Source organism: Vipera berus (assembly GCF_964194415.1).
Source record: "Vipera berus genome assembly, chromosome: 1".
Lineage (NCBI taxonomy): Eukaryota > Metazoa > Chordata > Lepidosauria > Squamata > Viperidae > Vipera > Vipera berus.
The window spans coordinates 299169757-299182740 of record NC_138202.1 but is presented as its reverse complement, the minus strand read 5'-3'; the positions used below and the strand labels follow the sequence as shown (position 1 = coordinate 299182740).

General features: G+C 35.9%; 1 protein-coding gene across 2 annotated transcripts in view; it reads left to right on the top strand.

Annotated features, from left to right (window-relative positions):
• BTBD9 (BTB domain containing 9) overlaps positions 1–12727 on the top strand; it is a 141488-nt gene extending 128761 nt beyond the window's left edge. For both annotated transcript variants that reach the window (XM_081315251.1, XM_081315252.1), the window contains exon 11: positions 10945–12727. In XM_081315251.1, coding sequence (XP_081171377.1) covers positions 10945–11112 — 168 coding nt within the window. In that variant the 3' untranslated portion in view covers positions 11113–12727. The remainder of the gene's footprint in view (positions 1–10944) is intronic.
• Positions 12728–12984: the final 257 nt, after the last annotated feature.

Genomic DNA, 12984 nt, shown 5'->3' with positions numbered 1-12984 from the left:
TAACAGGATATCTGGAAATATCCTAGCTGCACTAGAACATTTGTGGGTAGTATTTATGTCATCTTTGTTCAGGGCTTAAAAGGGAGCAGATTTGGCAGGCAGGTTGAAGGTGGAGTGGGGGTACTGCTGTCTTGCTAGGCTTGAGAGTATTGTCTACCAAGAAAGCAGGGTGATTGAAGATGCTGAAAGAAAGGATGAAGTGGAGCAGAAGAAGATATCAGAACTAGGAAGTTCTGAACACAAAGCAAATGGTGTGTGATGATCTCAAGTAATCTCCAGCCCCAGAAAGAGGGAAGGAATGTTGGGCAAGTGAACAGAATGGCAGAAAAACTGGGATGGCACGAAAAGGAGTTGCAGAGCCGAGATGCTGAAGAGGGTGGTCCAGGTGCTCAGTTTTCAGAGAGTGATTTAGAGGGAAATGTAGTTCTGAATAGTAAGTTAACCTGGAATGATTTTCCCCCTCGTATCCATTTTTAATATAACAAAGCAGAATAATTAGTAAAACGATTAAGAACAGAAATAACTTAAAAGGGATAAATTAAAAAAACTTAGGTGTTAATTTATTTAGACATTAGTAGAAGGGGAGGAAAGTTAAATGAATAATAATAGAATTAAAAGTAAGATCTGTAAAGTTACTTGAGGATATTATTAGAAAATGTATTTGCACATAAGTGGAAGGAGATAACATTTCATTCTAAAGGCAAAAGGCGCACATTTTTTCAATGTGACAATTGTGCATTATTGTCTAGATCTCTTGCTGTCCCTTCTCACTTTATGGCAGTGTCCCACTACCCAGCAATAAGAGGAGATGGTATCGGATTTGGGGGCTGAGATTCCTCCAGGCTGCTATTGCTTGGTGATTTCAGCATCCATGCCAAAACAGTCTTGTAGAATTGTATCAGGATTTTGTGAACATTTTAATTAATTAATTTTTATCCCACATTGCTTACTTAGTACTCCTTCCTCCTGCTATTTTCCCCACAACAACAACAACCGTGAAGTAGGCTGGGCTGAGAGAGAGAGAGAGAGAAATTGGCCCAAGGTCACCCAGCCAGTTTTTCATGACTAAGGTGGGACTAGATCTCACACTCTCCTGGTTTCTAGCCTGCTACCTTAATCACTAGACAAAACTGTTTCTCAATCTCATGACCATCATGAGTTCAGTAGTCCTGTCAAAATGCGTACAGACATACACAAGACACCCAAGTAGGATACGTGCTAAATTTCATTTTTTTTTAATGTTGATTATATCATAGTGGGAGGAATCCAACTTTTGGATGCATGCTATAGGTTAGCTCATCTGAGAGGCCTTGGTTGGAAAAAAAATTGCCCTGTGGTGCCATTTCGCTCAGATAAAAGTTACAGGAAAGAGAGTTTTTGTAGTATACATATTATTGTATCCTAAACCAGGGGTTCCTAACCCCTGGGCTGTGGCCTGTTTGAAACCTGGCCACAGAAGAGATAGGCAAGTGTGCACACGTGAAACTCATTCGCATGAGTGGAGGATGCTTGCGGTCACATGGAAAGCTCCATCCACATGAACGAAACTTCATGCGCGAGTGCCCTCCGCTTGTGCAAGTAGAGCTTCACATGCAAGCTCCAACGCCCCAATGCCCTTTGCTCAAGTACCCTCCATTTAGACTAGTGCAGTTTTGTGCAGAAATGCAAGTACCTGCCACTCGCACGAGTGGAGCTTCACGCGTAAGCACAAGCACCCTCTGCTCATGTGCGAATCTCCATTTGTACATGCAGAGAGCACACTCATGTTAGCCTAGCACACACACACACACACACACACACACACACACACACACACACATGAACCAGGTCAGGCCACCAAGCAAGAAAGGTTGGGGACTGCTGTCTACCTAAACCATCATGGGTTGGCTTTTGGGGAGTAGGCAGGTATACATTTTATAAGAAATGTATATAAAAATATGTGTCAGTGCAAAAGATAAGTCATAAGGTAAATAATTGATAAGAAAATATATAAAAGAAGGTTCAAAGGAAACTCAAATATGTGAAATGGATAACTCAATTCCTTCTTACTTGCTGATGTTTCAGATAAATCTTTTAAGCAATTATTTTACAAGCCTTTTTTAGCAGTCAATTGTGTGGATGCCCTGTCATGCTACATTAACTTTATAATCTTGCACATGAATTTGTCTGTTTTAATCTAAAACAGAATTGTGTTTTACTAGAAAGAAAGGCATTCTTTCCCCAATAGAAAGTTAAAAATGAATAGTAAGCATTTAAGAACCCAAAAAGATATATGCCCCGAGGAATGTTTGACAATATACTTTGAAAACAACAGTTCAACCCTGAGCTACAAATATTCTCCCCTATCGAGACTCTTTGTTTTCAAGTTACATATTTATTCTCAGAAGACAACTTAACTACAGATAAAGACACACATACAGATGCTTCTCCAGATGATATCCTAGGTTGCTTTGAAGAAATTGTATGCCTGTAGGACATTATTGTGTTTGGTAGTTGAAGATGCTTTGATCTTAGAAGTGCTTGTTCATTGTGCTACTTGAACCTGCATGTTTTTGTATATTTTATTTTTGCATACTTTATTTTTTAAAGCTAATTGGAACATACTATTTCCAAGATTGCATCCTTTTGACTAAAATAAGAGCACATGGATTTTCGGTTGTTAGTATCTTATCATATTTTCACTTATATAACTGCAGACACCAAGAACTCTATAGACCCCAGTATGATTCAGGTAGAAAAGCAAAAGTGAAATAAAACTATATGCTCCGGTGTCTGAAGAGTAGGAGTATATATAGAACTAATATGCATATCATTTTAATATTTCAGGAATTTAAATTTAATTGATACAGTACACCAATTCTGTGCTGTTCTTATTTGAAAAATACCACTCAAGTATAAAGATGGTCACTGAATACCTTGAAAAACCTTGATCAGATAATTCTAACAATCACAAATATATTGTATAAGACCAGTTGGAACCCAGTTTCTTTGGTCCTTCATTTGATCTTTGCATTCTCTGTGCAATTGGACTTATCATACATAAGCTTCTTGGTATATGTGGATTAACTTTATAGTTTCAGTGAAGTAGTGCTAGTTAGCTATTAGCAAATTTCTGTTTCTTCGTATTTTTCTTGTCTGTTTAATACTAGGCTACCTACCACCTGGGATGTTGCTTTTAATAAGAAGCTTCAAAGACTAACAAAAATTGTGATTATTAAGTGAAGTTCTTTGATGTTGCCTTCTTCCTGCTTCCCCCCCCCCCCTTCCAAAAAATGTTGGTGTTTCTGGAATATTGTTTCCTATTCCTGTGGCATTTTCAGTTTTATATAAGACAACTATAAGGTTTTGTTAGGCTGTTAATGGTCTGATTTCTTGATCACTTTCTCAGCCTGATTTTGATTTTTTTCAGTATCTCCTTTGGGATATGTGTGTCAACTTTTGCTGTAAACTCCATGGCAGTAGCAGAAATTGACTGTCATAACATTGTATACAATCCAATTCTATGTTCCAACTTATTCTTTAGATACTTAAATACCTTAAGGGGAAATGTGCCTTTGAATCAATTTTTGACTATTGGCAATTACCTGGACAAGTCCCTGCAGTTTCTTGGCAAGGCTTGTCAGAAATGGTTTGGCATTGCCTGTTTCCTAGAGTTGAAGAGAGAGGGACCAGTTGAAAGTCACCTAGCTTTGTGCCTAAGACAGGACTAGAACTCAATTCGTGGTCTTGGCTTCTAGCCTGATGATTCAACCAATACACTAAACTTGCTTTAAATACATATTATTGTGGCATAATTGTTATTTCTTAATTGCTTGGAAAATGCAGATACTTTCCAGCCGTTCTTTATCTTTCTCATGTAATCTGTTGTCACACTTGATAATAGTATCTCATATTTATTTTTCATCTTGGATTCTTCGGAACAATGTAGACTAAAAATGAAGATGCCCTCAAGCTGAATTTGTCTACGGTGTTGATGACTGTCTGGACAAAGTAATGGGGTTTTCTTGGCAAGAATAAAAGGAGGTTTGCAACTGCTTTCTCTAAGATGCTTTTCAATTTCCATCGTAGCCTACAGGCCTAGAATTGCTTGGCTATCTTCCAGTCATGCTTAGCTTCTAAGCCTAGATGAGGTTGGCTAGCTACTGTTACTTGCTATATATCTTTGTTTAGTTAACAGAATTGTTTCTCTGTTAATCTCTGGGTGGGGTGGGGGGGAGAAACATACACATTATACAATCTCCACAATAAACCAAGAAGATGTTCACATATTTGAAAAGGCCTTTTGGGTTTCAGTCTTATTTTTTTTGCATCTTTCATTACTTTGATCTTACAATGTTTGTTCCAATTTTCAACAGCTTTTCCCTTGTAAAAGATTGTTGTCTCATTAATATTCCTCAACTTCACTTAGTGCTGCAATCATCCTTATGTTCATTTCATACTTAGGTTTTTTTCCCTGGTTATTCCTGTAAGATTTCTTATAAAAGTTTAAAACATTGCTGACTTAGAACTCAGGAGATATGTTTTTTATATTAGTGCCAGATTTATTTTCCTATATATGTTGTTTGGCCCAAAGAAGATTCTTACATAAGATTTACTCTAAAGCTGATATTCTCTGTTTATTTTATGATTAGTATCTGCTGAGTCTTGTAATTGTTGAGAGCTATATCACAGATATACATGATCTGTGACCTTTCCAGTCTTTAAAATTGCAAGTCCCATAATTCATAAGTGATTTTCAATTCCAGAGTTTTTGGATGAAATAGATGTCCCCTTCATTCTAGCATTAGGCTGAATTATGGGACTGAAACAGTTTTATTATCTTGGGTGATAGACCTTGACTGATGAACTAGATTAAGAATGTGCCCCCATTGTCTGAGGTTTGGAATATGTTGCTGTCAACTAAATATCTTTTCTTGCTGTCGCTTAAGGATACCTTTGAAATTGGCACTAGACTGAATATATAAGCAAAATGAAAGATTACAAAATGTTTCTCCTTGACATGAGAGGGCAGCAGTGCTCCTGATCAAGAGTAGCCTCCAAACTGCTGCCTCTCCATTGGTGACAACTCTCCAGCTTTGAAACTGTGTTCTTGTGCTCTTCCTCCCTGCTCTTTCTGACCTCTGGTTGATATTTGGACCAGTTGGTGGAATTTTCTGGTACTTGAATCTAAGCTGTTACAACTCTTGTAACTTTCCCTCTGTTTCTGTCCTGCTTGTAGGTTGTTAATAACTCAAGTTACCAAGTTACCAAACAGGTTACAAACTCTGCGAACTTTCAAATTCACCCATGCCTTCCTTTCTCCTTTACCTGCTCATACGGATGCATGCACCATGCCCTTATCCCCTCTTTGCTCGCTCATACCCATCAGTACCCCATTTCTGGGCCTCCTAGCACTTGCACACACACATGTACCACCAGTGTCCTCCTTCTGTGGCCTCCCTGCACCCACATCTACACACACACACACACACACACACACACACACACACACACACCAGTGCCCACTTTCCCCTTTTGCTCAGTCATACTGTCCAAGACCTTCCATCCTGTGCCCCCATAACTTTCCTCCTTCCCTCCCTGCGCTTGTACATTTCTACACACCCACTGGTACCCTTCTTTCCTGGGGCTCCCTATGCTACCAGACATATGCAGTCATCAATACCTTCCTTCCTGGGCCTTACTAGAGCCCACTGGTGGCACACGTGGTTAGAATGCAGTATTGCAGGCTAATTTTGCTGACTGCCAGAAGTTCAATCCTAACTGGCTCAAGGTTGACTCGGCCTTCCACCCTTCCGAGGTCAGTAAAATGAGGACCCAGATTATGTTGGCTCTGTAAACTGCTTAGAAAGGGCTGTAAAGCACCATGAAGTGGTATATAAGTTTAAGTGCTATTGTTATTCCTGTGCTTACACGCCCAGTACACCTTCCTTCTCTGGTCTTCTGAAGCTTGCAGCATTTGCACTGTAGCACAACAGCCCTTAGTCCCAACTTGCATGCAGCCTGCGTCAGGCCTTCCCGGTATTCCTCACGCCCTGTTGTTGCTAATCAGGGAGTCCCTCCATTTCCCATTTATCATCTTATGTGATTTGGGGTTACTACAACAACCAGAACTGCCTGGATTGCTGTTGCTAAGTAATGTGGTCACATCACACCATGCTTTAGGACCACATTGCTTATTGATGGCAGTCATGGTCCCAATTGCTATCTGTAACTGAAGGACTACCAGATTGTTACTTAAAGTTGCAGGAGTAAATAAGATGGCTTTTAAATTGATTAGAGAAATAAATAGCACTGAATATGACATTTCAAGCCATAAACACTTTAGGGCTAAAATTCCTGGAAGACTTCAGATAATAAACATAATTCAGCATTAATATGGGTGTTATTTTCCAATATGCTTGCTGATATCAGAGATACAGCTTATGGGTTGATATTTTATGTGAGTGAAAAAATTGTGTCTTGGGGGTGCTGGTTTTCAGTGTATTGGTTTGAAATAGATATTTTCAACTGATTATTTTATGTGATTAGTGTTTTCTTTGTGTTTATTAGGATATGTTTTGTTGTGATAATTTTATTACATTTAGTTAGTTAGTTGAGAAGTTATTATTACCTGCCTAGGGCAGGATCATTTTGGAAAGGAATTGCTAATATATTAAATACTAAAATTGTGCCGAAGCAGATTTAACTATTGATTGTGCAACTTTTCCCATGAAAAGAACTCTGTTTGAGATAATTGATCAATTCAGTGAAATTCAATTCCCCAATTGTGATAGTTAGAAAAATGGCAGCAGCTGTTGTTAAAAAAAAGTGAAAATTGTATTTTGCAAAGTGTCTTCAAAGCAACAGATCCACACATTTGGAAATGAGAAATCACTCAGATAATTGAAGGAAGAGCTGTAATGTAAATATAGATAGAACTCTGGAAGTATATGGCAAAGTAACAGCTGAACAAAATAATGAATAAATGAAAAATCTCTGAGGACTTTGACAGTAGGAACTTCTTCCTTTCTCTTTTTCTTTGCTTTTATTCTATGTTTATATTACTTTATCAGTAAGAAGATATTAGAATCTAAGTGATCATTAACAATATGCATCCCTTCCCCAGTTAAAATTTAGTTACAAGAGCATCCTGTAATAGGAACGTTTTCCTTGTGCTATTTCTCTAATAAATATGAGGATCCAGGCAGAAATGGGATAACAAAAATAGCATATTCAGGCAGCTCTTGAGGCCAAAAAATATCAAATGTAAACAACCCCAAGTCAGATATATGATGATTCACATTTCTGAGTAATTGAACAGCCCATTGCTATTGGACTTTAAAGAAGCATCTTCAGTTACACATTCTTTTGAACAATCAAACATCATGTCTAAAGGTGTACTGGTTTCATATTTATGGTCAGGCTTCTGGATTGTGATGTAGAGCATACAGAGACTGTATGAAGCAGGGGCTAGTAATTATTTGAATATGTCTGGTCAATGTTCAGTGACACTTTAAAAAGCTACTTGGATTTTTGGCTGCAGCAAAGATGAGAAAACAAGTATTCTAATGCTTAAAAAAGTGATGTTACATCAGTTATTTGGTTTTGGCCCTTTAGAACTCAGATAAAATCATAAAAAAATTCCTATTACTATTAAAAGAGGGCTGGAAATAATATTTCCACAATCCACAGATAGAAATAAAGTGACAGTTATGGTCAAGGTATTTGCTGGGTTTTTTTTAAAGTGCTTGGATAATATTTATTCATTTCCAGTGTTATTTTGTGAAATTAATTGACATTAACTATCAGATCAAACAAATGTTTAAAAAAAACATTTTACAGAAGAAGATTACAAAGTAGTGTCATTGCAATGATTCCTTCTGGTGCTTTACAGGAGATTTACTTGTATTTTAAACCATAAGCAGAAAGACGGTAAGATATAAGATATTATTAGCTAATCTGTTTCTGTATTGGTTTAAAAGGGGGAAACTATTTTCTAAAAAATTCAGCATCTTCCTCATCAATCTAAAGCAAAAGTCCAAGTAGCTATTTATCTAAAGTCAGAATTGTTATAATTGTTAGTCATAAAAGTGCATTACATATTTTCCCCCTCGGGTGATAATATTATTCAACTAGAAGTATTTTAACCACTTTTTCTAATTCACATTCAAGTGGTATTAACCAAATTTCAAGTTTGGTTAATACCACCAGTGGCACAAAAGTACTTCAAGTCTTTATAATCTCACTCCAAGGGCACATAATATCCAGATGTCTTTTCCAAAAATATATAGAACAAATAGAAATCAAAACTATATTTTTAAGTCTTTGACAAATGATCTCTTACAGAATATATCTGTTGTCAACGAAGAGCCTGAGAGATAATTTTCAAAGCTTTTGTTCAATGGCATGATCAGAGAATTACTGGAATTCAGTTTTTTTCAGTGAGCTAAAGGAATAGATGTGCTTCACATACTATTTAAAGTCTTACAGAGGAGATCAAGTTGAAACAGTGAATCTGAAGCGCCAACCAGCTACTGAATTCACAGAGCTCAGATGTGCAAAACACCATCTATTTTATTTCAAAGTAGGCACAAAGGTAAAAGGGGGCTGTGTCAGATAATTAAAGCTGGTTAAATGTCTTTCCATACAGTGTTCTATGTTGAAGGGGTTTTTGCATACATTTGATGTTGCTTATTAAAACATATTTGCATTTGATTTGAATAAATCAAATTTTGTTTTTGTTTTCATTCAAAATACTAGTACTTTTGACCAGAGCAGATACATAGTATAGAAATTGCTACTTTGCAGATGGGGATAAAGATTATTATATCATGGAATACAATTATCCATCTGCCATAGGCTGGTGGTGATTATATCAACCATAAATTAAACCTTTAAAGAGTTCAGTTTTTTTTAAAAAAAAATACACTTATTTATATAGTACGTACTACTCTTTTGAACAATTCTTGTTTCAGAGAACATTTTCCACATTTAAAGAGAGTACTAACAAAGATACCTTACCAAGAATATTAGGGATCGCTAAATTATCATTCTCTGCTTCATAAATCTGCTTGAATTCAACGATTGACACTGTTTGTTGCCATACATGGTTTGGAGCCTTCCGTACTGGGGAACAAAGAATTTTGAAGTTTTGGATTTTTTTCGTATACTGCCTCACATTAGACCTGTCAAATACGTATAAGTCTTTATTGATATCATGTCGAGCTTTCTCAGAGTTGCTGCCAGCTTTATAAGTAGGCTGTAAAACCACAGCTATGAAATATAAGAAATTATGTTTTTGCAGCCCGATATTTATTTATACCTAGAAATTCAGTTTGGATAATGAATTAAAGTGCAATTTATGTTTGCCACAATGATCTAATTTTTCTATCAAAATTAAATAATTGAGACAGCAAAAAATATAGCAAATTAAAACAATATTTTAAAACTTACAAAATCTATAATTTTATTATGAAAATTAAAGACAAAGCACCAGCAATCAGAAAAATATTGTAAGTAGTCGCATCTGGAAAAATCTGATGAAAAAAAAAAGTATCAGTTGTTTATGACCAAGTCAGTAATTGTGAAATTCAGCCAACTTTGTATGATTTCTTGATACCACTATAGCAAAGGAAATAGCCATGAGGGAACAATTGTGATCACGTGGCCACAGCTTGCTGTGATGTTGTAATTGTGAGCTGGGCACTAAATGCTCAGATTGTAATCATATGAACACAACAATGCTGCACAGCCAGAACTTGGAGGACAGGTTGTAACTACCACTTGTTTACCACGGTTGTTTGAACAGTCGCTAAATGCATGGTCATTAAACGAGGACCACCTTTATTCACTTAGGCTTTTGTGACTTATAGTCCGCTTCATCACATTTAGGGAATATAGCCCCGAGATATTGATAAGAAAATTACTTTTTCCTCAAATAATGGTGAAAAGGTTCTCATATAAATTGAAAAGAAGAAGCTGCTGAAAACAAATTAATGACTGCAGACATTGGTGCTGGAAAATGTGGATGTTTTTGAAGATTAGACTTAAAAGAGAGCATTTAGCACTTTACTTCATAACTTTTGCTTGCTTCATAACCATCCAGTTTTCTTCCCTTCCTTTGATATTTCCCTCTGATTCTATCACTATCTTGCTTTTTTTCTGTTTCCAGAAGTAAGGAGAAGAATGGCTATGTGCTTGTAGCTTTATGTATGTCAGTGTGAATTTTCTGTGTGTAGTTATGATTGGAATATGTGCCGGGAAATTAATTTTATAAAGGAAGTGGTTTATTGTATGGCAATTGATTTTAATCAATTGGGATTCTTTCCATGTGTTATTATTTTTCTTGTCCTATACTGTTTTGGACACTGTTGTTTTTTTACAGTTCTATGTAGACACATACAAATAGGTTGTATGTACATTTTTATTGTTCAGGGAGAAAAAGATCATGATTATTTCTAGATAGAAGTGCCCCCCTTAGGTTAACAAGTTGGTAAACCTGGCATTGCACAAGTTTGTATTTGTTTATTTGGTCTTTTTGTTTTTCTAATGGATCATCTTAAATTCAGAATGATCCTTCTAGATACTGAGGCTGTGCAGCAGTTCTGAAGAGAAGAGGGTTTGCAGGAGTGCCTTATATGGCACTTTGTCCTAAAGAATTGCAGTTTAATCCTGGGGAAAGTTATGTTTTATTTAAAGAGCTGCCGGTAAATGCTATATACATGCTCATACGGCCCTGGAACATTTTTTTTCTCATCAAAATGAAAGTGCTGCATAACCATATATTAAATTACATATTGCTGTTGTGGGAAGGAAGCAAATATGGCCCATAGTCCATGGAGATGGAATTAAATAAATTAAGTTGTTTGGTCTTTCTATATGTTCCATGTTTATGCTCAATGCAAGTCATTTAGATCTACCTATGCTTGTAGCTTCCTTTTAGTAATTTAAGTTTCTCTCTTTCAGGTATTTCATTGTGTACATTTTGAATGTCCATCCCAAAACACTGTACAGAAGGAAGAGACTAGTGAAGAAGATGCTGGCCCAGGTGGACAGCACCTGGCAACCTGCTCGCCTCAAGCTTCAAGCACCAGTTCTGTGCATTCCCTCCCAGGATCTGTTTCATATCCATAATTGCAGCAGCTTTTTAAGAGAATGGAGAAGAACTTTTGAAATCTCAGTGCCACAAAAACATTATTCACTTGTAATCTGCAAGCACCTCTTCATTCTCTGAATGAACTTTTCAAGGGGATCATAGCATCAAGCAGCTAAAGGTGCTTCAATTTATAAGGCTGCCCAGAGACAAAACTGGGCCCCCACATTGCACTTTCCACTGATTAAAATCAGAAGTATGGGCGGGAGAAAATAGTCTTTCTCATCAAGTTTCCTGTTTGTACCCTACCTCTTTAAACCAAGCCAAATCAGATATAGCAGAAAGAAGCAAAAATACATCATTTTGTTATATAAATAGATTGTGTGTATCATATCCAAAATATTATTACATGTGCTTGTAAAAGGAGTATTAAAAATGAATCTTTTTTGAGATGTTTATTAAAAAAACTATGGAAAACACTTTTTATTTAACTTATTCTTAATCCATATCCTTTGTAAATTATAAACCATTTTCACATTGTGTATATATTTATACAGCTAAATTTCTTTCCTTGTTTTCCTCCCCCACCCCAATCATATTCTGATAAAACATTTCCTTCTCTATTATGGCATATGAGGTAACTCCACTTGACAGATACATCTATCTGATTGTGGGGCATCTAATAATCTTACTTCATTACTCTGTTTGACAGAGAAAAACCCTTAAAGAATTTGTGCATAAAACAATTCAATCCAGGTATACGATGTTGGAATTCTTAACTATTTGACATGATGTATATATAAAATTGTCACTTTTTATCCCTGATTACCTTGTCCCCCAAGAAGAGAGATTGTTAAAAAATATTAAACTGTGCTTTAATTCCTGGAGCAGGGATCGATATATATTTTCAAACATTTCTTGGAAAAACAATTTCTTTTTTTTTTCTTTTTTCTTTTTTTACAAATATTGCAGATAAGTTTCATGTGTGGGAATACATTGATAGCAATTTATATTTGGGCTACCAGGTCCAGGCTGTAAAAAACTGACATCACTAGATGGCATTAATGAGTTGTTATCTGCATCTGTTTTCTGCCAACTAATGGTCATTCCACACTTTGCACTCCAAAGCTACTAGTAAATATTTTACTGAAATGTTAGTTTTAAAAAGCACAATAATACTAATCCTTCTGAGAATCTTTTGATAAAATTGTCATAAGTATAGACTGAATTTTATGGTTGGATTTGATTTGCATTTGAGTAATTTGCATTCAAGCAGTAGCTATCCTTTGTACTTTAATCAGATTGTTGGTTTGATTATTCTAAAAATGTTCGCATTAGCATTTCTATTTTTTCTGCCTCTTTTCTCGCCGGGGGTGTGTTTGTGTAAAAAAAAACCTATACATTTGCACATAACCATCAATGCCATTTATTCATCCTGTTAGGAAATGAAATGCATTTGTAATGAAATTTGTGATCCTGGAGAATATTGTTAATTATTTTTTAATTTATGTGAAATAATTTGGTGCAAATTGTTTTGAATATGGTGATCTATAAATAACTTTGCAATAGTTCAATGTAAGTACTTGCATTCTGCTAAAAGCTGTTTATAATAAAAACAGAAGAAGTAGATCACAATTATGATTGCAGATCAATAAACTAAAAAGAAGCTTTTTATCTGCTATTATATAAACCAATCTGGCAAGGGAATTGCAGTATGAAATACAATACCAACATATGTGTTTAGTTAAAGAATGAACAGCCCAGCAATAATTTGACAACCATACAGGCTGGAAAGGGAAACCTTTTGATATATCTGTGAATGGGCAATTGTGTGTCTGTCCAAAAACAAAAGGAGTAATAGAGTTCTTGATGCTTTCTAAGCTTGGTTGTTTGCTTGCAAACATTTCCTTACC